Here is a 27,197-nt window from a genome sequence, read left to right as displayed (position 1 = left end):
GGTTTGATTTGATCTTCCACTGAGCCTCCTGAGAATAAAAGCCGGAGGAGATAAAAGGACAGAAATGGAATAATTAAATTTACTCTTATAGATTTGAGTGCTTTCAGCTCAACTGTTTTTTTCAGCAGCTTATACTGCCCCCTAGTGGTACAGATTGTTGTTGCACCTGCAATATCTTTCTTTTTTCAGTTTTGTGGAAGAACTGGCTGCACACTGCATATGTTACAGATGATGGGCCCATTAGAGTCAATAAGTCTGTGTTTAGTGAAGATGTTGAATCAGAGTCACCATCTGGAAACAACGCATAAAACACTGTTCTGATACTAATAATTATTGGTCTTGGTTTTATGAGTGATGATAGTTATTGTGTAAGAAATATTGTCTGACTAATGAGCAGCGTGTCACGTTATACATAGATAGAAACAACGGCAGAAAAGACACTGATCAAATATCATTGTAGTATTTTGTTGGATTCATTGTCTTCAGCTTTGTCTCATCCACATAACTGTCACGTCTCTCAGGTACACAGGTAAGTTGTGCTTCCCCAAACCACTTAATGTTACCTCTGTTTTGTCTTGAGATGATGTTCACAGTAGTCATTTACAAGTTATGTTGTTTCATAAATATCATACTGACTTTATTTGTTATTAGTAATGAGTTGAGATCTTTCTGCCTTGGTATTAACTTACCTATATACTGTAGGTGTGGTAACTGGTCAGAACCAACTATTCAGCTATAGCTGTATCGGTCTAGGGATGGCAATGGTAATAAATTCTGATCACTTTGATGATTCCTCACTCTTCATCTAGCGCCACTATCTTTGTCTACTACCAAAAACGTACAAAACTAATGACATTTACATCAGCCTCGGCTGTACTTTGTGTTTTGTGCTAATTAGCGAATGTTAGCAAGTTAACAGGCTAAAGGTGACAGGTGAACATGCATGGAGAAATGGAGAAGGAAAGAAGTCTGAAGAGGTCAAAAGTCCAGCAGCACTTGTGGTGTGAAGAAGAAAACTTTATTGTGTGGCCAACGTGTTTCAGCTTTCATCAGTGTTTGCTGTCAGGCCAGACAAGTAAAAATGTTTCAGTTAGTGTGTTAATGCCTGTTTCTCAATTTCTGATTTAAATCTCAATTCATAGGAGGCTAGAAAGAGCTGCATCACTTTGCCCTATTAACTGTTAAATGTCTTCATAGCCAAGTTAAAGTGGTTTGTTAATGGTTTGGGCATTGACGTTTGAGTAAATAAAACCCTTCATTTGCACAATATTATTGCGCTGATTGCCTCACACTCCCTGATGTCAATATAACAACAACCAACAACAACCAACAACCAGGCCTCTGACACATACTAAATGTTTGTGGTAATACCTAAATACGACTAGTTGTTGTATACCTACAAGAAGTATGGAAAATGCATTGCTAGTTTTTGAGAAAAGGTAGGTATTTGGAGTCCAAATATGGAGATGGATGACAGCTGGCAGTACGTGGAGCTCAGCTGTGGACTAGAGAGTCAAATCAAGGAGAGTACCCACTGGCACTGTTTCAGCCTCTTCATTAATCAGATTCTTCATAATGAGTGTGTGTGGTGTTGTGTGTGTGTGTGTGTGTGTGTGTGTGTGTGTGTGTGTGTGTGTGTGTGTGTGTGTGTGTGTGTGTGACTACAGGAAAAAAGGACAGGGAGGAAGGAAGAGATAGATAGATAGATAGATATCTATAGATAGATAGATAGAGAGACTTTTCCACAGATCTGATGCGACATGGGCCGGGTGTAAACAAGCTGTAAATTATCCCAGAGCTGGCACATGCAGTCACCTTAAATCTGTAGAGGAGAGTGAACAAGAATGCCACAAATGCTCCTGAGGAATTGCACACAGGGTCGGACGCAATCACCATCCACCTCGCTCCTCCTCCTCCTCCATTCCTATCACTCAAATACTGCAGCACTGGAGGGCTTCAGTCCCATAAAACATCAGCGAATGAGAGCCCCTGACAGGTCCTCACGGTCCTCCACCACTGAACAGATGTGAAATGGCCTGATAGGCTCCCCTGAGAGATGAAGAGCTGGGTGGGGAGGACGGGGGAGAGGTGGAGGAGAGGAGCAACAGTACAGTAAGAGTGATGTAAATGTCTGTCTACACCAAGCAATATGAACTGACAGGTAAATGACAATTCCTCTCACTGATTTACACATTTTTATTATTGTTTTATGTTTTTTGTTTTACTGAATATGCAGAAGTCTTGCTCCAGGCATTTATTGCAACAGTCATAATGTATCTTACAGAGCAATAGCTCCCTCTAATGAAAACTGATGGTACTACACTCAGTACCTGCACAATGTGCAGCTTCGAGTTCAGTACACTGTATATGAAAACCATGTATCTCAGTCTCACTGTCAGCCTTGTTTTTAGCTTTGTGGCAATTCCTTTTTAATTAATTAAATATTTTTAGCCTGTGACAGGAGATTTTTTTCCAACAATAAATTAGTATGTTGAGCTTCAGTTTATCGGAACACATAAAAATAACCAAATATGACGATAGGCTATATGGTTTTCATTGAGCAGCCAAAATATAACTTGTTTTTTTCACCTCTTGTTTTCACTTCAGCTGACATCTCAATATAATCACATCATCACATTTTATTGAGTAGTGTTTTTCCATTTTCCAAATCCATTTATTTCGAAGGCTTTGACCGGATATGTTGCTATTCAGTGTAGTCCGTTTGTTAGCCTGACTGAGGAGCCTAGAGCTAACTAAGCTAACTTTTTTTTTCTTTTTTTAGCTCAACTTTAAAGTTAGGGAACCAGAGATGTCAAAAACAAAATGAATAAACTTTCCCTGTTAACCAGACAAAATGAAGCCGAATTAGTAAGTAGAGTTGAAACTCTACTTTGAAAATTTCACATTGCATTAATCAGTGTGTTACAGGTTTGGGTTTTAGGTTATTATGAGATTATAAATAAATAATAACAAATCAGTTGAGGAAGTCCAACACACTATAGTCAATGATGACACTGTAGAGGTCAATGTCTGAGTGGTTTATTAGAATAAGAAAGTTGACATAGAGCAAAGTCTCCATGCGGAGTGACAGGCAGAGCTCAGGACAATGTGGAGAATGGTGAACAACTGCTGGAGTGTGTTTGTGTGTGCGTGTTTAGTGTATGTGTGTGCAGTGTATGTGTGTACAGTGCAGTTGTCGGAGGGTGCATGCACGTGTTGCTTTTTGCGTGACGACAGACAGATTTCTTCGCGGACACAAGCACACACACTTGCATGTACTGTACAAATTCACACGTCGCTACTTCTGTACACACACAGAGGCTGTGTCGTCATGCAGCTACTGCACTTAAATTACATGTAAGCATCAAGGTTATGTACACGTAGTAGGGACATGTGTTGCCATCTGATGACAGCATGCCGCGAGGGCTCCGAGGACCCCGGGGCAACGGGGGGGGGGCCAGCCTCTGGCGAGAGCCACGGGACGGCAGGGTCCTTCACAGTAGCAGGAGGCTCCACTCCGCAGGAGACAAGTAGAATCTCTTTTTGAACTTCAGCCTGTATGAGTTCATTCACTCTTCCTCTTCCTCCTCCTCCTCTTCTTCTTCCACCATTTCCTTTCAGATTAAGCATCCAAACAGGACACCTCAGTGCTGCTCACAGTACTGCTTCATTGTCTGTCAATATAATAATAATAATCATGATAGTCATCAGGTTCGTCTTCATTGTCATCATCAAATCCGGCACAACAGAGAATTGAAATTGAAATCATATACAATAATATTCCATATAATTGCAAACCAAATATCTACCACAGAAACAAACTATAGAAAAAAACAAACATGACAAAAATGATCAATGCTGACTAAATACATCTACAGCTTTACAAAAATGCAAATGTTGATTTTGTTTTCGCCTTGTTTTTGTGCTTTTTCCTCTTGTATGTTGGCTTGGAAGGGAGCAGTTTCACGTCACTACTCCCAAGTGCGACGGTGGATTTAATACAAGTTAGCCTCAGTTTCTGGACTCGTTCTTAGGGCATAGAGCACATACAGTACAGTGGAGCACTGCAGGGCAAGATGGCAGTTATTGGCTGGGGGGCATCACTGGGGCCACCAACAACCCCAACACACAAAGGCGTGGTCTCTTTAACAAGCACACAGACACAACATGATAAACAAGAAAAACAGACAGTGGGTCACGAGGGCTGGGTGGGAATTTCATGTGTTTGTGGATATGCGCAGGGTGGAGATAAAGAGGGAGAATGTGTAGGACTGGAGGCAATGCATTTAAGGGAAAAAAAAATCCAAACAAAATAATTTCTAAGCACAGGAAAGCAATTTCCCGCATGAGAGGCTTTGAAAAAAAAAAAGTCTAAAAAAAATTTGTAACACATTAAGGATTTTGTGAATTACTGTGATTTCTGTCACCGACTCATTAAATTAACCAGCTAACCTTTAGTAGCGAGAAACGGGACGAAAGCACAGGCTTACATTAGATAGAGATGTGTGTGCGTGTGCAGAGAGATAGCGTGAGTCTGTTGACAATAAAAAGGGACTTGAAAGAAGAAGAGAAAGTGCAGCTGTTGAAAGAGGAGGAATAGGAATGGCATGAAGTATGTAAAGAAGAGGGAGGATGATGGCTTTAATAAACAGGCTGACTTCCATGAGGTTTCACCTAAATTCTTTAGCTGCTCTGTAATGTTGAACCAAGGTAATCGAGTTATGCAGTCAGTAAGATAACATCATGTACAGTACCTTTCCTCGAACCCGTCAGTGTCGGCCTATTTCAAGCCTGAGCTCTATTTCTGATCTTAATTCAATTGCATCCTGAATTTGGTTAAAGGGCCGACAACATTTGTGTGTATGCATGTGATTGTGTGTGTGTGCGGCTGGTGGTTAGTGGAGGGGTAAAGGGCTGGTTGTACGTGCACCTCCCTCTCAGGGCTGATGTGTCTGTAGTAATCTTCTCAAGGGCTCATCAGGCCATTAGAGGGCCGGGAATGTACTTTGCCTAATCAAGCATGTTTAGTGAAACACCGGAGGAGATGCAGAGCGGGGACACGGCTGGCTGGGTAGGCCAGCCAATAGAGAGAGAGAGACCTTGTTCACACACATTCACAGAGACAAGCAGCACTCAGGTCACAGCAGAGATGGAGACGGAGGGATGAACTGCCGGGCTGGTGGAGGGCTCCGTATCCTCAATACTAATGACCTGTTTCAGGGTGGAATGTGTAAAGAATACACTGTACTAATGTGGTGAGGCGGTAATGCAGCAACATCATGTTCGCCCGCCCGACCTCCTCCTCTGTCCTTGCTTTCATAAATCTCTTTCACTGGCTTGTCTCATGCAGCACCTCCATCTCTGGCTGTGTATTATGTTTTAGGGCTGGTTATTGAACCTCGATACTGTTTTAGTACCAACCGAGATGTGTCCGTAGCACTGAGCTGGTATGAATATTTGGTCAGATTTACAACCTTGTTAACTTATTTCTTGTACGTTTGCTTGTGTTTACACAACGTCATTACTTTGGCGTTTGTTGTTGAATGAAAATGTGTTGTAGAAAAACATTAATTATTTCAGTAAGGTAAGACTTTAAGGTATCGAGTAAGTAAGGTATCGATAAAAGTATTGTTTGCTATTGTATTGGCCATAGTATCGAAACATTTCTAAACCCAATTACCCAACCTTAGTATTTTTGCTAAATGATCCACTATGTTCACCAGCTAGTTGCTAACTCTGTCTGTGTGGCTTTTGGTGCTGACCAAGTAGTGTACTTCAGCATTATTGCTCAAAACAGCTTCTAGCTGAGGTTGAAAACAATGATCAGAGCGTTGAGAGTGAACCAAACCAATTAAGTTGCGGGCCTGAAAACCAAAACAATAAGCTAAAAGATGCTATAAAGCAAAAAGTATATTTAAACCATGTTTTTTAATTACAGACGCAAAAACTGAAAGGTGTCATATCGGCACCAGGATCAAAACATTTCAAACAATGCCCAGCCCGAGTGTTCAACTGAGCAGAGCACAGGTTCTCCATTTGAGCTGCACTTCTTTGAGTAAAGTATAATGGTTTCAGTATCTTGTATAGCATACACCTCTCCCACGTAGGGCTCCGACACTGTTAGCACGGATTTTTGAATGTCAAGCAAAGGGCTGCTCCACAATATTAATGGCTCAATAGAGACAGGAACAGGGATGAAAAAAAGGAGAAGGGTGAGAATGAGAGTAAAACTGATCAAAGCAGTTTTTTTGCACTCAATATGAGTAACGCATTCAAGGACACAAATCCAAAGAGACTCACACACACAAGCTGACAGACGGACACACACGAAAACAGCACCTCTACCACACCATGACCCAGATGAACTAAAGCTATCTCTGGATCTACATTTGAATCAAGAACGGATGAGAACAGACAAACAGAAAAAGATCAGACAACGGAGTGAAACTCCACACCCATGTATACCCATGCCCATCTGTTTTCTTTATCCCGCTTTTGTTGTGAAACACACTGAAAGACAGAAAGGGATAAAGCCACAAGGGATGACCATTGTGACTGTTAGCAGTGCCCCAACCCTGGCCTCAGCCACAGCCTCAGCCCTCAGCTCCTCCCTGCCCCAGCAAACCAGTGAATCACCAGAGTGGGTTAAGCATAAGAGATGCCCGGTCCTGGTTGGTACATCTCACATGACGGATGGAGCTGCTGTCCTCCTCATTGATATTCTGCTAGGCTGTGGTGCCGGGCTAGGGCCCTGACTCTTAACGGCTATTTGTTGCCGCAGTCTCCTCCTGCTTCTGGGGCACAAAGAGGCTCAGTGTCGGGCAGAAGAGGCTGAATGGAGCTCCCAAGCGGCCGGGCCTCACAGCCCCAGTCAGACGTCCAGACAGCCACAGCTCACATTCCCTCCTTCAAATGGACTGCGGAGCCCAGGGGGGCCTCAGGTCAGGTCAGAGAGACCCAACCATACTGAGAGGCAGCTAGGGAGGGAAGAATGGAGGGGCAATATTGTTCCTTTTCCCAGTGCCCAGCTCCTTCTCATATCCCTAAACTAAAAGAGTGATATTATAAAATATCAAATTAAATTGGCTTTACCTTCGTCCTTATGTGTTTCTGGCTTATTATTGCTTTCTTTCACTTCCTGATGGCTGTGTTCAGTACTGCTTCTGAGGTACTGGGGATCACAAAAATGAGGGAGTCTCAACCCTTCACTAGCCACTGGTCAACCATCAAAACCTCTGATTGCTAAACTCATAGAGCTTCAGGGACATACCATTTGTCTCTCTGTGAATGTTTATAAAAAAAGGGTAAAATAATGTTAACTCCTCCTTACAGAAACTTCATTATATAGTTATACTTCACAGTTAAGACAGGACACTTGTTGGGGTTGTTGTGGCCACTCACATTCACACAATCACATACACACACTGCATGATTCATTGAGAGTCACTGCCCTCTGGCACGGCTACAACAGCTTTAGTCTCATCTGAAATCCATAGTAAAGCACATTGTTGTCTGCTGGATGCCACTGGCACAAAAAAACAAAAGCAGAAACAAAATTTCACACTCAAAGAAGATCCATGGTGTCAAAACGGTGAACAAAATGGTGGAGGGAGACGTTTCACATTTGGCGCTGCAAGCGAAATTGTCTTTTTTTTTGTTTAATCCCCACATGTTGAGAAGATTCCCTTTCCTTTGCACCCCTCTCTTTACCTCACTGTTCGTCCTGTGGTGTCAAAGTCAAGCTCTGCGGGTCGTACCACTTACAGAGCAGAGGGGTGCACCTCAGATTAAGAGCAGAGGGTTGCGAGACATGAGGAGAGTTTTCTCCTCTTTTTCAACTCTCTCTTTGTTTCTTTTCTCTCTGTCTCTCTCTTCAGTCAGCTGAATGACGTCAGAACATTGAATGACAGTGAGAGAGGACAGACAGGGTAAGGTTGGACCGGGACAGTGAGTCTGAAGGGTTGATTTATTCCAGTCTGCTGTTGGAGGGAATGGGTGTTCAGAGAGAGCTTGGTGCCAGGGCTCACGTACTTTGCCTCACTGGCCACTGGGGGTGCGCTCTCCCATGTTCTTCCCTAGAAGATGGCTGAAGTCAGCCAGTTCTCCCAGCCCTCGAGGCCCGTGCATATCTGGCCTGATGAGACCCTGACGCTGGGGGTGATAGGGCGCTCCATTGTTGCTGTTGTAGTTGAGTGCCTCGTGACTCCAGCGAGGCTCCCCATAGTCCATGTGGGGAGTGGGAGCGGAAACCACCCTCCGCCGGTCGGGGGAGTCCTGCGGCGTGGCGGGGTAGATGTAATCTCCCGCTGAGTTCCTCAGGGTGCCGCTGGGACGACTGCCACCGTGCTCCCCTCTCTGGGTGGCTAGGATCAGGTAGCGCTGGCGCTCTGTGTGCGGGGGCAGAACTACCTCCCCTGGGTCCTCTATCCGGACCATCCCTCCACCCCCTCCACCTCCATGCAGGAACTTGGAGCTCAAGTAGATGACAGAGTTGTTGGGGCAGGGTGTCCCCACAGCGGTGAGGAAGGTCTGGCTCTGGTCCCAGTCGGTGTCTGGGAGACGCATGGCCCGTTTCTGCTGCAGCGGGGTCTGCTCTGGGGTGGGCAGCAAGCCTGGGTCCATCTCTCCTTTAGGCCAACCGTTGGGCGTGACAAAGGGATTGTCTGCCTGTGAACGACGCCTCTCACCGCCGCTGGTTCTTGTCACGCTCATTACTGACCCGCTGCGGCCCTGTCCCAGCATGCTCTGCTCTTTGTCACTTTTGCGGCGGCCGCCGTTGGACCCAGAGCCTCGAGAGTGGCGGTGGCGGTGACTCATGATCCAGCAGACAGTGAGGCCAGAGAGGATGGCTCCTGTTGCGAAAGCTGAAACAGCAGACACCACCAGCAGGTTTACAGACACCAGGCCATCAGGCTCCTCCATGAAACTCTCTTGGAGCAGGATTCCTACAAAGAGAGAGATACAATCAGTCAACTGGTGGAACCATGTTAATAGCATCAGTATTTCCTGTATTTAACATGTGGGCGTTAACAAACAGCCAGACAAAATGGCCTATTTTCTCTCTCCCCTCTGTGGGTGGGAATGGTCATATGCTTTTCAGCCAAGGTAGCTCTGGCTAATTGCCTTCATTACGTAAAGTGGATGGTGATTTTAATAGCTGTAATAACTGTCTTCCTGATTGAGAATGGCTCTCAACCCTAACATGTTTCACAACATTAGCTTTATGGGGAGAGATGCCAAGTCTGACATTAATGGTGAGTGATGGTTTAAAGTTTTCATGCTTTATACCGAGAAACTCTGTTCCCATCTTGATGTTTGTGTCGTATACACTATTGTATTTTGATTAAAAACAGTACATCTAATTGTCAGTTAGGCTTAAATAAAACATCTCTGGATACTTCTCTGTTCAGCATTTTGTCTATTGTACAAACAGTAAAGACCTGAAGCACCTGAATGTCTTTTCTAAGCTCTGAATTTATAAAAAAAAATACTCCTTTTTGCTCAATTAAATGTGCTTTTTTCCCTTGTTGCATCTATACGCCAAAGTCTTTGCAAGGATGAACATAATGCGTCGTGTTTATAGATAAAGGGTACCATATCAGCAGACAAGACCACAAATTTCTGTATTTCTTTTGTATAAGAACATGAGATGAACTCCCTCTGAGAGAACTGTTTATGAATAATTGAAGATATCAGTACAGCTAGACCACAGTGCTGGCTGCCACGGATCAATTAGGAAAATGCCAGAAGAAAAGTTGTTCTTTGCTGTGTGAGCTCCTGGGACCAACACCAACGAATACAAAAGAAATTGTGCCAAGGGAAGCAGATTGGAGAAAAGCAGAAGAAGGAAAGGAAAGAGGAGGGTGTTACAGAGAGAGAGAGAGAGAGAGAGAGAGAGAGAGAGAGAGGTTGCCTAAAGCGAACTCGAACATTTGGGGCCTTAGACAAACAGAGTAATAGTTGTTAAATTACAACACCAATAGCGGCAGAGGGAGGACTGTCTCCACAAGGACGGTGAAATAAATCCTTTCGCACAGAAAATAAATGGATGTCATTAATAGACATTGGGAGCCACTTACTCACTTATACACAGCAGAGAAAAAGGAGCAGGACAAAGAAAGGGAGAAAGAATGAACATAGAGAGAACAGCAGCAGTTTTCTTTAAACAAACATGCTTTTATTGACTGACAAATTCATTTTTAATGGGGACAAATGGAGCTGGTTGTGGTGCAAATACAGCCTGGTTAATTAATGTGGTCTGTGGCTTGGCATACTAAAGTGTTACTCTACACATTGACATTAAGCTCGGAGATGGCAGCGAAAACCCTGTGAGCTGCTGAACTGCTGTGCTCTTGTACACATTAAAGGGACAGTTCACCAAAAAAAAAACATTTCTACTCTTACCCATCTATCATCAATCTATCATCTATCTAGTTTCATGGAAATTTCGGAGATTGCGGCATTTCTGTCCCAACAGGATAGAGCTCAAAGCTGGTTTGTGTTTGTTGAGCACAAAAAATAAATCCCATTTTCAAAGCTCTCTACAGTAACCCCTCTTTCCAAAAACAATAACACGGCTACTAAATAAAACCTCAGGCTTCGTTTTCACTATTTCCTTCTCTGAGGAGATGCTGGCAACTGTGCTTTGCTAGAAATAGATCTCAAAGAAAAGAAATAAAAAGCACACTAATTTCTCTAGGTGGCCTTGGCCCAAAGCCTTTCCAAAAACACAAGTACAATGACCTCACAATGTACAAAGAGAAAAAAAAGAAAGAATCTCAAATGTGGTAACAAGACAATAGACTACTAGCTGCTCTATGAGGCTGCACTTAGGCACAGTGGAGCTTTGAGCTAAATGCTAACATGCTCTCATTGATAACAGGTAGCAGGTACAGTAATATTTAGCAGGTTTGCCATTTTAGTTTAGCCTGTTACCATGCCAATATTTGCTAATTAGCACTCAGCATAAAGTACAGCTGTTGAGAGTTATTGAGCTGATGGGAATTATTCATATAATTATAAATAGCTTTGCTGGCATTTGAAAGTGTTGGACAAATTAACATTGTGACATGTGGCTAAATAAACATTACAGTTACAATTCATCCTGAGGGGAATATGAATGTGTGTACCAAATTTCATGGAAATCCATCCAATATTTAAACCACAAATGTCAACCTCATGGTGGCGCTAGAGGAAAAGTCAGGGGATCCAAACCCAATGTTCCTCATCCAGCGACAGCGAATGTCTGTACAAAGTTTTATTCTCCATTGTTGCGATACTTCAGTCTGGAGCAAAGTGGTGGAGTGGCTTAAACCTGATCTGAAGGTTGAATATGGCATCGACTCAATAATGACCAAACAAAAAGGTTTAATATAAAGGGGAGAGGAACCTTGTCTGTATTTTTCTTTTATTCATTCAGATAGTTGGTCCATTGCCAGAGTAAAACTGCACTCTAAAGAGTCCAGGTAACAAATGAGCAGAATTATATCCAACTATTCATCGACCCCCTTGTCACTGACAATTCCACGTTAAAGCCTGGACAATAGATCCTTGACACTATCGATGCGAGTCCATACTCTCAACAAGTTTGCAGCCCTGCTGGTCAATCAATGTCCTTTTCAGCACTAATTAGTCTTTTATCACCACACCAATAAGCACAGTGATGCACGTGGACACAGGCCTTAGTTACAGCCTGCTAATTATGCGACATGCACAGTCCAGTTCAGTTCACCATCGGACAAATCCTTCCATTTCACATTTCATCAGAGGGAATGTGTTCGGTCTTAAAGCATATTTGTGTTTAATTTCTTTGTTTGCTTGATGCCACAACCTCCTCTTTCCTCATTTCCTTTACATTTGTTTTTCTTTCTTTGCTCTTCCTCTTCCATTGGTTCATCGCTGCTTCTGAATATTAATCTTGGAATAATATATGTAATTCATCTCATGTTTTGATCTAAAGAGGGCTTGTTGAGAAGTTTTTTTTGATTTAACAATCTCCTGAAGTACATCCTCGCGTGTGGCTTGAGTTATGCATTTTAAATCGAGTATTAAGGTTTATTTAGGAGGTTTGTTTTTGCCCGACGTGAAGTAAAAATGTGATTGCTCAATATCTCAAAATTGCTCTGAACACAGATGGCAGCTCATGATTCGGATCTTGCGACATATCCTTCCACACTTCGTGCTGTCTTGCAGCCCGCTCGTGGTTACATAGGCTAACCTGCGCGGTCGGCGCTTTACTTGTTGTGTATTCATTTAAGCACTCATGTTCTTCTTCGTTTACATTGAATTTGGCATTTGTTCATTGGGAGTTCTTTTCCCCTTGAACACATTGTTGGCATCTTTGTTGCAGCAGCCTAAACATAGACCTGATTCTCGCTGTATTTATTTTCAAGTTTCAGTTCAATATTCAATTTGGAAAGGCTGCCAGTTTCAATTACATTATCGCTGCTCTCCTCAGTAAAAAGGCTGGTCTTGGAGGCAGCAGATGCGACACAAAGAAAGGCATTTGGAGGTTACCAGCATGTTCATTTACAGTGTCCACAAACACACACACACACGCCGGAGGAGTTTGAAAAGTCAGGTAATGAATTGATTCATTTTTTTTTTCAATAAACCGCAGCCTTGATGACTTTGTAAACAGAAATGCAGCGCTGCAACCGCAGAAAACTCAGAACAAGGCAGCAACATAACGGGGTAAAACCACAAATCTCCTCTCTCACACACGTCACATCTGGAACTGTTCTTGCTGAACTCAGCGGCAGGGTTGTAGATATTTCTCTAGCATTTACCTCAACTGTGGTCCAGAGTTGCTGTGTGGCACTTCAGATTAAATTCTGCACGGTGCAATAATACCGCTGTCATCTCCACGCAAGAGGAGAGGTCTTGACAAGTGTGTGTGTGTGTATTAGTATGGCTTTCTGTGTGTGTGTGTGTGTGTGTGTGTGTGTGTGTGTGTATAGGCGTTTTAGCTGTAGAACAAGACTGGCCCTCTTACACTCAATATGCTTCCTTAACTCTCTCTCTCTCTTTGACATGGACACTCAGTTATGTTAGTTATTTCATAATTTCTGACTTTCTTGGATGCACAACATGTAGTGGTTCATCTTTAGAAAATGAAAATGAACAGAGTGATAGATTTCGTAGTGTGTGTGTGTGTGTGTGTTCTTGTGTGGCAGCAGGCAGGTTTTCCTGCATCCTACCGAGAGGTGACAGTAGAAGCAACAGCTTGCACACTCTCTCCTCCCCTCAACTCTCCCCTCCTCTTCCAATCCTGCTCACTTATTAAAGCTTAATAGAAGCCAACGGGCCTGCCTGTCAGCCTGACGCACACTGAGCCGCTTGTCTTGAGGTTTCCAGCTCCAATTACAGAGTAACAATGAGAAGAGAGCAGAGGAGATGAGGAGAGGAGAGGAGAGGAGAGGAAAGGAGAGGAGAGGAGAGGAGAGGAGAGGAGAGGGGAGGGGAGGGGAGGAGAGGAGGAGAGGAGAGGGATTTTATATAGGTTGAGGAATAGGGAGGAGAAGTGAGGAGAGAAAAGGACTTGAGACAAGAGAGGAGGACAGTTGAAACAAAAGCAGTGAGAAGATGAGAGGAGGAGACGGCTGAAGAAAAGAGTAGAGAGGACAGGAAGGCATAAGTGAGGATTAAAGAGGTGAAGAGGAGAGAGAGGAGGAGAGAGGAGGGAGGAGGGAAGAGACCTAGTTTGTACCAAAAATGGATGGTTGGAAAGACTGTTGTTGAAAGCAACACTGATATTTGTGTACAACATATAACACACTACACAATATATATATATATATATATATATATATATATATATATATATATAGCGTCAGTTAACTGTCACATTCAAAGCACAAAGGAGCTCGCACATAGATTCAATTTTTCTTTGGTATTCGATTTCCTTTGTCTCTAACCCACAGTCATCCGTTCCTTCACACCCTGTATCTTCCTTCCCTCCCTCCAATCCTCTTGTTAGCTGTTAATCCTCTCTCCATATCTCTCCCTCTCTTACCCACCACTCCTTTGATCACCAGGGGTGGCGGCATGATGGGAGTAATGGCTTAAAAATTTAAAACGAGAAGCAAAGAAACTTTCGCTCGCACGCTTTCAAATCAAGGTCGTTCCCGCACGATCAAATTTAATGTCGGCGCGACAAAGTGATGCTTCCGTTACACGGCGATCGGGACAGCTGTGGTCATGTTAATCGGAGTGAGTTTTGTGGCTGCCTCTAAGTTTTCCCTCATGTCTTCCGCTCTCATTTCTCCCTCCCTCCATTCAGCCGGTGAGGAAAGGAAATTAATGAAAAGCCCTGCTAGCTCCTTGCCAGTTGTTAAACATTTCCCTTGATTAGAGCACTGGCAGACGACTCTGTGTATCTCCTCGGCCCATGCTCGCAGCTTGGCGGTGCTTTCGACAATGGCCTTGAGAACATGTGTGTGTGAGATAAAGACGAGGAGTCAGACGAAGGGGAGGAGGATGACTTTTCACCAAGCATCAGTGATGTTGATGTTGATTAGAAACACACATCCAAAGAGTAATCACGTTTTATAACAACTTGGGTCTAATTTTCATGGTTTTGCCCATCATTTCTATTGGATATGATAGTAATGCACTCATCAAAGTAATTACCGAAATCTGGGAACACTGGAGCTTCACTACGATGGAGTCTGGCAAGAAACTCAAGCATTCAGACGATCAGCCACAGAATCTAAACCTATGGTTCCCAATCTGGGGGTCGCGACCTCTCAAGGGATCGCAAGATGAATCCGAGTCAAGGGATATTTAACAAGTTAAGAGGAAAAATGTATGTCTACCACCCAAAGTAGTCCATTTCTTTCTGATTTGTCTCAAGTCTGTTGTTTCTTCTAGCGAACTATTGGAGAGTTTTACCTGTCCATGCCTCTAAACTCATAGATATATGCAACTTGTGATGAAGGGATGTGAGTATGCACCGCTTGGCTATTAAGCCACAAAGGTTGGGCATCAATATTCTAAACCACTTTATTTAGAGGTAAAACCAAAGCGTACGTAATAATCACTGGAACACAAAATGATATGAAGAAGCCTGTCCCCCCTGCTCACTTTCTGCATGGGTTTTGATGACTGTCTGGAGGTGTTACTGCTATTTTAGGTGGTAACAAATTGATTTGGGAACTATTTAAGCTTCCTACAGTTCTATAAGTTCCTTAATCAAAAACCTGGCATGGGAACTTTTATGCAGTTTGAGAGTTGGAATACATGTATTAGAAACGCAGCACATCAAAACAGAACAAAGAGACTTCACAGCATCCCGGTGGACCTGTCGATGCCACGAGCACACACTTCTGAGCTTGATAGGTTACGACTGTGTCAGCGTACAGCCGCTGATCTGAGGGGCTTTCATCTCCAGAATCCCCCATTTCTCTGCATGTTAATGTGTTTGTGCGCACGGTGACGGCAGTGATGCACGTGGCACAAGCATGTGCGCCGTAGTGTGAATAAGTGTGCATAGATGTATGAATATGTGTGTGTGTTAATAAGTGACTGCGTGCACCGCCTGCACCCATGGCTCAGTGATTTTGCTCATTATCCTCCTCTCCTTTTCCTCTGTGAAAGACTGCAGGCTCTGTTTTGTTTCTTGTTCTTTAGCAAGTCTTCCTCCTTCCCGCTGTTTTTTTTTTTTACCATCCCCATTACTTCTCTTTCAGCAGATACACTATATATCTCACCCTCTACTTCCACTACTGCATCCCTCTCTCTCTTTTTCACACACAGTACACCTCATGTTGTGAGCTGCGAAGCTAACACCAATGTTGTGTTCGAGGATGGAAAGAAACTGCAGGAACGTTGCAGAGCTCCTTACTCGGACTAAACCTTGCTTGCTCGTAAACCGTGTTTACTCTCGGGATGATTGTAAAACCATTTACAGTCCCTCCCTGACAGCGTTTTCAGAGCTCGGCTGAGGAAAGCTGCTGGAGAGCTCTGCACGACTCCCTAGTTAAAAAAGGGAATATATATATATATATATATATATAAAACAACCCAACCTCAGCTCCTGAGGGCCAGTCAGACGTGCCTGTCTAATCAATATGTTAAAACATTTATGCGCACCAGCCATGTGTTTGCAATTAAAATTCCATAAAATCTCCACCAAAAAAACCTGCTGTTAATAGATTCAGGTCTTCAGCTGGGTCTATTAGCGAGGGCAGATCAGGCTTTCGGCTGGCTCAGAGTCAAGGTTTGCGATGATGACTGCATAATTACATACCTGCACGACTCTCTTGCTGCCTTTACATTCCCCTCTTCCCCACTGTATCTTAACTTTTAACTCTTGCCTCTCCTCATCTTGGCTTCTTTCTCCCTTGTCATGTTTATAGAAAGATCTCTGCTTGGGGTAAATGAGGTCAGTCCAGAGTTGCTTTGGGGGAGTGCTGCCGTGTAATCAAAAGCTATGGGACTTTTTTGTTTTGTTCCCCATAAATGTTTTTTCAAAGCCCATGCACACGTGTTGCTGTCAGGAATGTTCCTCATTGAATTTGTGGATTCAATTATATCAGGAGACCTTGTTTTCCCAATCTGGTCAACCTTTGGCGAGAGGCAGCTTAACAAGGGCGAGTCTGTTAGCAGTTTCAGCTGCATCCAATCCAAGCAAAGCAACTGGGCTGTGGCGGACACTGTGGTGAAATAAATTGTTTTCCAGGGACTTTTGTGTGCATGAGAGCGCGTGTGTGTATACGTACATATGTGGGTTTCTCAGTAGGATGTAGTCTTTATTATTTTCCTCTATATATCCTGTAATTTACGGGTTACGGGGTTGGCTGTGCTTTCGTTTGGTAATTGATATTCTCATTTTAGGTGCAAAGCCAAAAAGCAAACTGTGGAGAGCAATAATAAATATTCACAAACATGTCGCAGGCAATAAATTGGAAAGCAGGTCCGCATAGCATTAGTCAAACTTTGTGCCCAGAGGGCTCATATCTCTCATTCCCAAATCATGAACCAGGCAATTTCAACTTAATCTTTCTCACATGCTACATCCATATATCACATCAGAGCTATGTATGGTGCTATACTTTACGCCCACCAGCTGAAAACACATGCCAATTTGTTTTTATGTCCACATCCCCTGCCTGCGCTGAAGTGTTGGACTCGTTCCTGATACAAATTTCTGAAGATTTAACAGAATGATTAAACCATCAGGCCTCATGTCGGGGGCTGCACGCCATCTGGGTGGCTGATTGAAACTACCCTTGCCCCATTCGTTCAGCTACCCGCCTGCTCTGTTAATTTACGGGCCGTCTTTAATGAAATGTCTCCGCCATGACACAGGCCAAGGCCTCGCAGGTGGACGTGCCGCCAGGACACAGCCTGGGCTGAATGATCGCTCAGAATCACGGCGCCTGTCAGCTGACCTGGAGTTTAAGGTAATCAATACAGAGGCGCTGCAACAAACCTGCGGGTGAAAGAGATAGGAAGAGGCTAACAGAGGACAGACTGAGAGAGTGGGCTTGAGAGGAAAGACGTAAACAGAGAAACAGAGGCTGAGAGAAGTGGCAAAGACAGAAAGAGCAGGGAGGAAGCGTTGGAGGGAAGAGAAACATAAATGAAGTGAAAGACGGAGATTGAGACAGAGTGTGACTGAGTGAAACAGAGAGAGAGGGAGTGTGAAAAAAGCGCAGTAGAATTATTGATGTGTTTCAGAAAGGAGGAAAAGTGTTGTTTGATGCAGGGAGTTAGGGGAACTCACCGTGGTCGATTTCTGTCTGAATGATGGACACAAAAACAATCCCCAGTGGTGTGAGTGGAGAGTAGTTACAGTACTCTGGATGTCACGCTGCAGGACTCTCTGTTGAGGCATCACACAGCGCCTCCAGGTCCTGCATGCACTTTGTTGGGCAACTATTACTCAGCACTGACCACAGACCTGCCCGAGGACCTTATTCTTCATCAGCTCTCTTTCTCTCTCTCTCTCTCTCTCTCTCTCTCTCTCTCTCTCTCTCCCCTTGTGTGTGTGTGTGTGTGTGTGTGTGTGTGTGTGTGTGTGTGTGTGTGTGTGTGCGTGTGTGTGTGTGTGCAAGTTCAGCCAAATTCCTCAAACGCCATGTCTGGTGTTGAATTTTGCAGATAGTGAAAAGAGCCAGTGGCTTCAGCTGGTGGTGAACATGTCCAGCTCCCCTCCCCCTCACACAATGTTTAATGTGCCGATCTGTCATTTTCCATCTTTTTAACACACACACACACACGTGCACCCCTTCTTTTTGAGGCTGGCATCTGGATCACACATTAATCTAATCGTGTACACACACACAGACAGACATCCTGGTCTTGACAGTGCTCCCGCTTTCGGGTTATACTCCATTATAAGTCCTGCATGCATAATTTTACCTGTAAAAGCAGTACATGCTTAAATATAACCACAATTTTAGTATAATTTTAGTTGAATATGAAACTGGATTTTGTCTGCTTCTACTAATCAGTGACCATTTCATAAAATGAAGTTCCAATTTTGTCAAGACGTACTATTTGATGAAATCTTTGCAATCAGTTTTATTTGTGCCCTACAATTACAGGTTATGAAGGTCATGGCCTTTTGATTAATCCAAAAAAAGCAGTAGCACTAATGTCAGTCATTAAAGCCCTTAAACACTTGGTTGCAAAACTTTTGTATTTCTCCATAACATTAAATATTTATGACAAACCCAACAACTGTCATCACATTTTGATTCAAATGTTATTGAATCCTGATTGGTTCGTGAAAATATGTGACATCAATTTTCTACGACCTGGAATCTGTCTGTATTTATTTATCTTATTTAAAAACTTTATAATTTTGTTAATTACTCAGAGGGACTCATAATGAGCAGCTCATTTGCATTGAGTCTACTCATTTTTTCTCTTAAATTTCTATTACCTGAAGCATTTTCTGAGCTGTCAAAGTCACTAAAGGACCTTGTCTACTGTGAACGGCAGTGATCAGTGGCCTCTTGCAACATGAAACAACTTTTGGATGTGTGTGTACATAAAATCAGGATGAATATTGATTTAAACTGATGGGCTTCTCTTAAAGTTTTGTGTGTTGTAAATCAGTAAAAAACAAAAAAACGATGAGTCTTACTGATATCGGTTCTGTAACTGTAAGCTTTATGTGTACAACCCTCACCACCCAAAATCTCACTTCAAGCACTCGTTGGAAGATGGCAACCCTATGCACACACACACAAACACATCTATCGGGGAGAACCTGTGGCTCGCTGAGGGGTCAGTGGGCCCCCCCTGTGTTTTTCAAGGCTCTCTCTGAGGCTCCCGCTGTTGGGAAGGAGATGTGAGGACTCTGAGGAGGAAGTCAGATGAAAGAAGCTGAAGCCCTTCAGGAGTCCTCGCACCTCGCCAAGCTTTCCAGAGGCTGAGGCTGCTATTCTTATCTTCTTAGAGCTCGCTAAAATAATTCCCCATCTCTACACCGAAAACTGCACACACGCCATACAGTACTCCACTTCCCTTATTTTTTGCTGCTATGCACAAATACACACACACACACGTCAATTGTTATAAGGTGCACTGGTCCTCATGTTTCATCAGCCGAGCCTCAGTATTCACAGAGGGGATCAGCTCTGTTCTTCAAGCCTCTCAGAAGCTCCTCGGGGTGGGAGAGATGTGTGAGTTAGAGCACAGTCTGGCGTCTGGGGATGCACAGCTACACACCACACTTCCTCTATCTCTGCTTGTCTATTCTCCGTCTCCCTCCCTCTTTGCCCTTGGTGTCTGACTTGCAGGAGTGACAGCAGAGGGAGTTAGGAGAGGAGAAAGGACGACTGTGGCGTCAAGGTTACGGAGCCTTCTCTCCGTCTGAAAGAGGAGACCACATCAAACAGAAAAATGAACTACTTGTGGCGAATGCTTCCCTCTCTTTCTTTCTCGTTTCCTGTCTCTGTCTCTCTGTTGGGGTTCAAGCTACAGGGCAACGCATTTATCATCAGCAGACGTAAGACCCTGTGCTTTAACTAGCTGCCATGTAAATACAAAGAACTGTGTCGGCTTTATGGGTTCCCCCTCCTAAGCCTCAACTGAGGCCCCATTCCAAACCGCACCAATTAGAATGGAATCAGATGAGACCACGGCCGTAAATTTGGCAACAAATTTTCTTTCCTGCACAAAGCTCCTCACAACATCGCAGCCACCAGAGTTCTGCGGTGATCGTCATCCGCTCTAACATGACGCCACAACAAGGAATCTCCAATCTGCCTTTCGTCCCATTGATGTTTCAGTGGACCTCAATTACTGAGTGATTGCATCCCGCTGCTCCGCCAGTCAAAACACTGCCTTTCTTTGGGAAATATTTTCACAGCGTCATAATTGCTTCCATCTGTAGCCACACTGTGGCAAACACTAGCTGTGTCATTACGGCTGAGTGAGTTCACAGCAAAAACGGGTGGCAAATGTGTTTGTGAGAGTGTGAACGCTCGTGTGTGTTGGTGAGTGTTTGGGCTGCGTGCACTTGCTGGAAAGCCTCTTCTTGTTTCTTATCAACAGGGAGGAAACAGATATTTGAGAAAAGTGTTGAGTTGGAACAATGAGGGAGTGTGATGAAGCAGGATGTGTCTCCTGTAGCAACAGCACCACACACACACACACACACACACACACACACACACACACACACACACACACCTCTACATGTCACCCCCTACTCCTATTTGATGGCTGGTTTAACAGAGTTGACTTTAGCTGATGAGCTGTCTGTGCAAACACAATTTGACTCGTTCCCCCAAAAGGCCTGCAAACAACAAAATAAAATGAAGGAGAGCTTAGCTCAGTGCTGCTGGGAGGTTCAGGCGTCTGAGGCTGATGCAGGGTCACAACAACATGATTTGGATGTAAGAATCTCTTGTTTTAAGAGACCCTCACGGCAAATTAAAAAAGAGAAGTTGGAGCTTTGACAGACCGTTTATCCCACGTTTATGCTGTAACTGATCCGCCTTTCAGCAAGGGTCACAACCTGGAAAAACTGAAGCCAGCCAATCGACACGTCGAGATAACCTGCCGTAAGTGGATCTGACATCCTATAGTGTCTGTCGACGCCTGAACCAAATCTGACTCATTAGGCTGTTTACAGAAATGGTTTATATTACCTGTCACATGCACGTCCACACATGCTCACCTCACACACTCATGCACATGCACAAACTCACACACAACCCCCCGCCACCCCAACCCAACTCAGAGTTAGTTAGGGGATCTCTGTCAGCAGAGAGTGTGCTGCTCAAACATCATTAAAACTGAATCCAGCATAAATCCAGCTGCAGTTTGTCACGCTGGCTGAGTTGTCCACGGTGGAGAGCCTACTAATTTAGAGGGCACACACGACTGCGCACACACAGACATTAATGGCTCTATTTTCCTGTAAGCAGAACTGCCAGCTCAAATTCTGGGCACAAGTGGGCATGACCAAATAATGCAACTTTAGAGACCGGAGGCGCAATCGCAGTCCAAAACTGAAAAAAGAGGCTGAAGCAGAAATTGATACTTTATTAGTGCGATTCATTACAAGTTCCACTGATGGCCAATCACGTCCGTCGGTTTCATAATGGGCCAGGAAACGTCTTCAAGAGGCAGAGAATCCCAAATTACATGTACACAGCAGCCCAAATGTGTTTATTCAGCACTCTTAATGTGGTTCCAAGGGCAAATTATGTCCCTTTTTAAAACATAAGTCTGGCATTATTATCAACAATTCCCCTGAAGACACTAAAATCAAAAATGACTTCTTCTCCTATCAAGTGATGTCTGTGCAGCCACAGCCTGTTTTTGTAGGAATATACTGGGTGACGTACAGTTTTCCTTCATTGCAATCAACACAGTTCGACAAGCTTAGAGAACGAAACTCTTTTTCCAGATAAAAATGGTGCTTGGAGTAAAGAATGTCCAAAGATCATTGATAAGGAAACTGTTTTTATACCCCTAATAATCTTACCGAACAGTATGAACATGAAGTCTGTGTTTGTTATAGTCTATTAGTCTGAGAAGTTTGAGTATCTATTGTGTTAAATCCTAGTTCTGTGGGAAATAGTTGAATAATTGATGAATGTACCCACACTGTTTGACTTCAGTGTAAATACAGGCATTACATCATATTGCTCAAAATACAGACTGCAGACAGAATAAACATTATTCCAGCTTCTGTTTGACGGCTACAGGTGTTAAATCAAGTGAAGAGTTCATCCTAAAAGCAGTGAAAAATTGCACTGAGAATGGTCTTTTGATCATACATGAAAGTTTTTTTCCTGTGTGAGCTGTGTTTGCGCCGATGATACTAAAGTCTTAAAGATGACTGTTTGTGCATGTGTTTGCAATAAAATGTGGTCTTAGCAGGTGGAAATGCGCAGTTTCATGCCAGAAGAGCTGCGTCACTTCACCCCCCTCGGCCCAAGTGTGTTTGTTTGGACCCACCAAATTACCAAACAGCAACAAAGTTAGCTTGCTTAGCGCCTCAGAGAAAGTAGAGGCTATAGGCTAACAGACCTACATTAGACACACACACACACACACACACACACTTACACACACGCACATAATTGAACCCAGTTATTTCTCTGACCTCATCTCTTTCATCAGAGTGTCCCACCCACAACACATCGTCTCAATTAGACGTGCTTCCAAACTCCGCTTTGATCAGAGCAGGTTTAGAGGAACGGCATGTCGGCACATAATAATATTTGGTGTGTGTGTGTGTGTGTGTGTTTTCTGTGTGATCTTCTTGTTTTCTAATAAATGCAGAGACAGCCATGCATAACCACATGGCATACCCAAAGCTACACTTGACTTCCTCATATAGTTTCCAATAATGAAACTGATCTGCCACTGTGGTCGTCTGACATTGTAGAAAGACATTTGTTTTGCAACATTTTGCTCATTTCATCGACTTTCATGACGACATTACTAAAAACTGAATGATACAAAATAAAGATGCAGATTCTAGCGTGAAGTAAGGAGAAGGGCAGCAGCTCTGTGATATAAGAAAAGAGAAGATTAAGAGGATATGAGGCAGGCGGTGTACATCACCTCGACAGAGTTACAGCCTGGCCACAAGCCCACTGAGAAGGCCAGTGACAGCGCCGTGACACAGGAGACGCCGGTGGCACTCTCAGTCCATTTGTCACACCGGCTCGGCATAGCACCCATGAAAACAGCTGCTCCTCTCCCTTCCCTGCACCTCCCTCCATTTTTCAAAGCTTTCATCCACCCTCACCCTCGCCGTTTCCTATGTGATTACCCCCACCACCTCTCCTTTCTTTCCTCGCCTGACCTCGCTCTCTCCGTCCTCTCTTCCATCACTCTGCTTCTTTTATTATTCACCCTTATGACTCCACACTTCTGATCCCCTGAACCGTTTCACCCTTTCCATCCTCAAAGTTTGGCTTCTTCCTGTGATCTCTCAATCTCTTTTTTGCTCTGCTCTCTACTCCTGGATCTGATTTACCCAGCCTCCCCTCCCCCATCCTCGCTCTCCTCAGCCCAATCCCTTTCCCCTTGCAGAATCACCCTTGATATCTATTCGGCTGCCATCGGGCTGAGGAGAGATGAAAATCGATTCTCCCTCCAGCAACTGCTTCTCTCTGGCTAAGGAGAAAGGGGAGGCAGTTAGCTGGGCTCTAAGTAAGGCCGTCCATCCATCTCCCTTTGAGGTCTGACGACAAGGCTGCTCTGAAATCAGTGTAGCACTGACTGGGACTGGAGAGAGATGAAGCATGAGGGAGAGGAGAGGCACCGGAGCAGCAGAGGAGCAAAGACTATGGCACAATAAATGGCTTGTTCTTTTTCAGACAAGCTTCAAAGCCAGAGCTAGCATAGTTTCCCCTTGAAAAACTGAATATAACCAGCTAACTAACAACTTGTTTCTCATCTATCCATACAGCATCGGTTTTATTTGGCAAGGTTTTCAGATATGTGTCAGATTTTTGCCAAAACCCACCCAACAAAATAAAAAAAGAGGCTCCGATGCAAAAAAAGGATCTATTTATTTCATATCTAAATGCTTATCACAAACTGTGAAAAGCATTTTCCAAGGTCTTTCCTTATTTCCTGTCATATAATGTAATCATAATCTCTGGACCCCTCAGATTCATCTTGTGACCCACTGAGTCACCCCGACCCCCAGGTTGGGAGCCACTGAAGTGACCCTTTAACCTTACCTGTTACCTCATACTTAGTCTGACTCACCGGATGTAGGCTGCTGGGATCCTCCCCTTTTACTAACTGCGCGTTACTGTGGTTTTAATGGGTCCTGTGAGGTCCTCCAGAACTAAAATATCGGTAGGCTTCACCTCTAGGACACAGATGATCAAGTTATGTTTGTCTTATTCAACAGTAAAAGTTGTATAACATAGTCTACATATGTCATTTAAATTACTATTTTATGTGGCGTTATCTTTAGCTGGGATTTAACCATTTTAATGCCAGGGCCCCCCTAGACACTATTTTGCAAGTGCATCGTCACTGCATCCTGCGCCCAAGACGATTGTGATTGGTTTAAAGAAAAACAAACAAGCCAGAGTGTTTTTTTCCCTTACTATAGAACGACGATGGGTTGAACCAGACCTGTCTGCAAAGTGTGGAGATCTGGCTATGCGAGACTACCTCTTTCCAAACCATAATTTTATAATAATCTAATATATTTTTTGTGGTTATTGACTGTTGAAGACGTGTGTGTGAACTTTGATCGTGACTTGAGGCCAGAGAGGGAAAATCTAGTTTGACATGCAGCTGCAGAAAGAGACTCCTCTTCGTGGAAGAAGTAAGCAAAGGGAGAGTGAAAATGAGATTGCTGAATTTCCCTAAAGGAAGATAGATAGGCCAGACCATATCTCACCTGCCATCTGCTGGGTCAAGATACTGAGGTGGAATGAGATGTGAAATATTCAGTATTCAAAAGTCTACTGTCTATTCCACCAATCCAAGTCCCTGAAGAGTTTGTGTTGGTGTTTAGATGTACAGTATGTGTCCTGTGTACATGAAGAATAAGGCACATGAAGAGAAGCACAGAGGAAGATGCTGACAGACACATATAGAGAGGCAGTTTTCAAAGTCTTAACGGTGTCAGTGACAGTTTGTCATAACAAGCTCATTGAAGCTGCGCCTCTCTGTCTTCCTCTGACTGAATATTGCGTTTGCAGATGGCAGAAAGAATCTTTGTCTTACAGGAAGACAAAGAAAGATGGACTCAGCGTTAACTAGGAACAGGAAACACAGAGGAAAGCATCCATATCAGAGACAATGAAAGTGTCAAATAAAGAAAGCGATATGATGAAAAGATAGGCCGCGGCACCGAGTTCATCACAATATCTGAGACAGAGCGCTGTCTCAGTGTTGGTGGCAGCCATCAGATAGATGCTGCCTCACACTCCTGCCATGCCAACCCAGCAGCTCTCGTTCATCCAGAGACAACAGAGCTCACCTCTGTCAACAGAGTTCAGCTCGGGCGTATTTCATGACGGGATCAGGAGCTCAGATATTCCTCCAAGGCAGGGCCAGGGAGCAGGACAGTGCATCTCTATCTGACACCGGTCCCAGAGGAGCCGCCATCAGGGCACTGCACACACCTTCATCTCTGTGTAACTGATTAATTTGATGTGTGCACATGTGAAAAATGATATTCATATTTGTGGCCGGATTTAACCAAAACTACACAGCTTGTAAAGCAGTTCTGTTCATGTCTTTTGTTGCTCTGGAAGGACCTTTGTCAAGTCTAAAGAAAGACACTTTCATGTTGCATCATCATGTTTCAGTGTTTTGGGGATCGGCTCAAACTAGTTAGAGAAGATTGTTTGCGCACCTCTAAGGCAGAATGTGTTTCACATGGTTAAACATGACAAGGTAAAAAGGTCTGGTGTAAACCAAAGTTGTGTACTTATTGTGAAAGTAATTCAATTAAATAAAAAATAAAAATGATACTGAAAATAGTTTTTGGGTGATGTAATTTAAGGAAAACTATTACTATTTGTGCTCAAATAAGAGCTGGTACACTGTCTCTTCATGTAGAAATGGGTCGGCATGCTGCTTTGGGAGAAGAAAATTGAATTTGATCTGGGGGGAACTGAGTAACAATTTGTTTTTTGTTCTTTTTCATGTCCTTTGTATTGGAATTGTTTGATGTTTTGTGTAGTGACATAAAAGAGCTGATGAGCTGATGGATAAGAATGACTCACAGTGACCTGAAACAGTGTTTGAATATAAGACATTCAAATTGGCAAGTTACTATGTGCATTTATGGGTGTTCAAGAAGAAAATCAAATGTAAGGATTAATATTGATTACTTGGGCTGATTTGTGACCAACACAGCTGGAATCTGTTTCCTGCTGCACTGTGAACATTGATGTTTTGTAAAGGTGTCTTATAATAATCTCATGACCAGATAGCATGACACTTCAATTCACTTCATTCAGTCATTACATGTACATTACATTTACTTATTTGGCTGCTTTGATTTCTTTAGAAATCTCTCTCGAGTCCCCCAACTTTTCCGGAAATGTAGCATTAAATCACGGGAGCTCTGCTCTTACAATCCATTCAGCAAAAAAACCCACAAAGTGCTGTGATGATCAACAGCGTGCAGCGAGTGGGAAAAGCATTCTCCACCTTCAGTATCAGTGTCATTACTTCCTCTGACCCCGGGACCTTGCACCAGAGGTCAAGATATAACAAGTACAAGAAGAGGATCCGAGACTAGAGCTCGTAAAACACTCCATTAGCACTGAGCAAGAGCAATTATGTTCAACTCTCACTCGCTGGTGTAGTACAGAAGTAGAGTAATGATCATAGAAGTTGCACTTTTAATTACAAGCTTCCTGCACAACAGTATGTATTTGCTGTGGAGTTCCCTCGTGGAAAAGACATTTCTCAGTTTTTTCATCTGGTTTATGTTGCTATACTAACTTACAGGAATCAAACGCAGGATACATGCACAACATGAGCTGTTTTAAATATAATAAACCATTTGGAAGATCACGGGTTTCTGTTTAGGAGCAAGACCAACAGGCTTTAATAAGGTCCACCACATGTTCTTTAAGCAGCTACACATGGGCTCGATGAAGACAAATAACTAGCTTAACTTCACCATGCATAGAGTGAGCATCAGCCATCAGCTACAGAGGCCGTCCCCTGTGGTTTGGCGGTCAGAGGACCTGAAGTGAGAGAGCAGCATCAAACAGAGCGCCCATCTG

At 43.6% G+C, this 27,197-nt stretch overlaps 1 protein-coding gene across 1 annotated transcript in view; it reads right to left on the bottom strand.

Annotated features, from left to right (window-relative positions):
- Nucleotides 1-8,037: 8,037 nt before the first annotated feature.
- The window catches only part of sema6bb (sema domain, transmembrane domain (TM), and cytoplasmic domain, (semaphorin) 6Bb), a 59,326-nt gene continuing 40,166 nt past the window's right edge, over nucleotides 8,038-27,197 (bottom strand). The window contains exon 16 of the mRNA XM_070908600.1: nucleotides 8,038-8,945. Coding sequence (XP_070764701.1) covers nucleotides 8,038-8,945 — 908 coding nt within the window. The remainder of the gene's footprint in view (nucleotides 8,946-27,197) is intronic.

Source organism: Enoplosus armatus, chromosome 7, assembly GCF_043641665.1.
Source record: "Enoplosus armatus isolate fEnoArm2 chromosome 7, fEnoArm2.hap1, whole genome shotgun sequence".
NCBI classification, from domain to species: domain Eukaryota; kingdom Metazoa; phylum Chordata; class Actinopteri; order Centrarchiformes; family Enoplosidae; genus Enoplosus; species Enoplosus armatus.
This window is presented reverse-complemented; position numbering and strand designations above follow the sequence as displayed.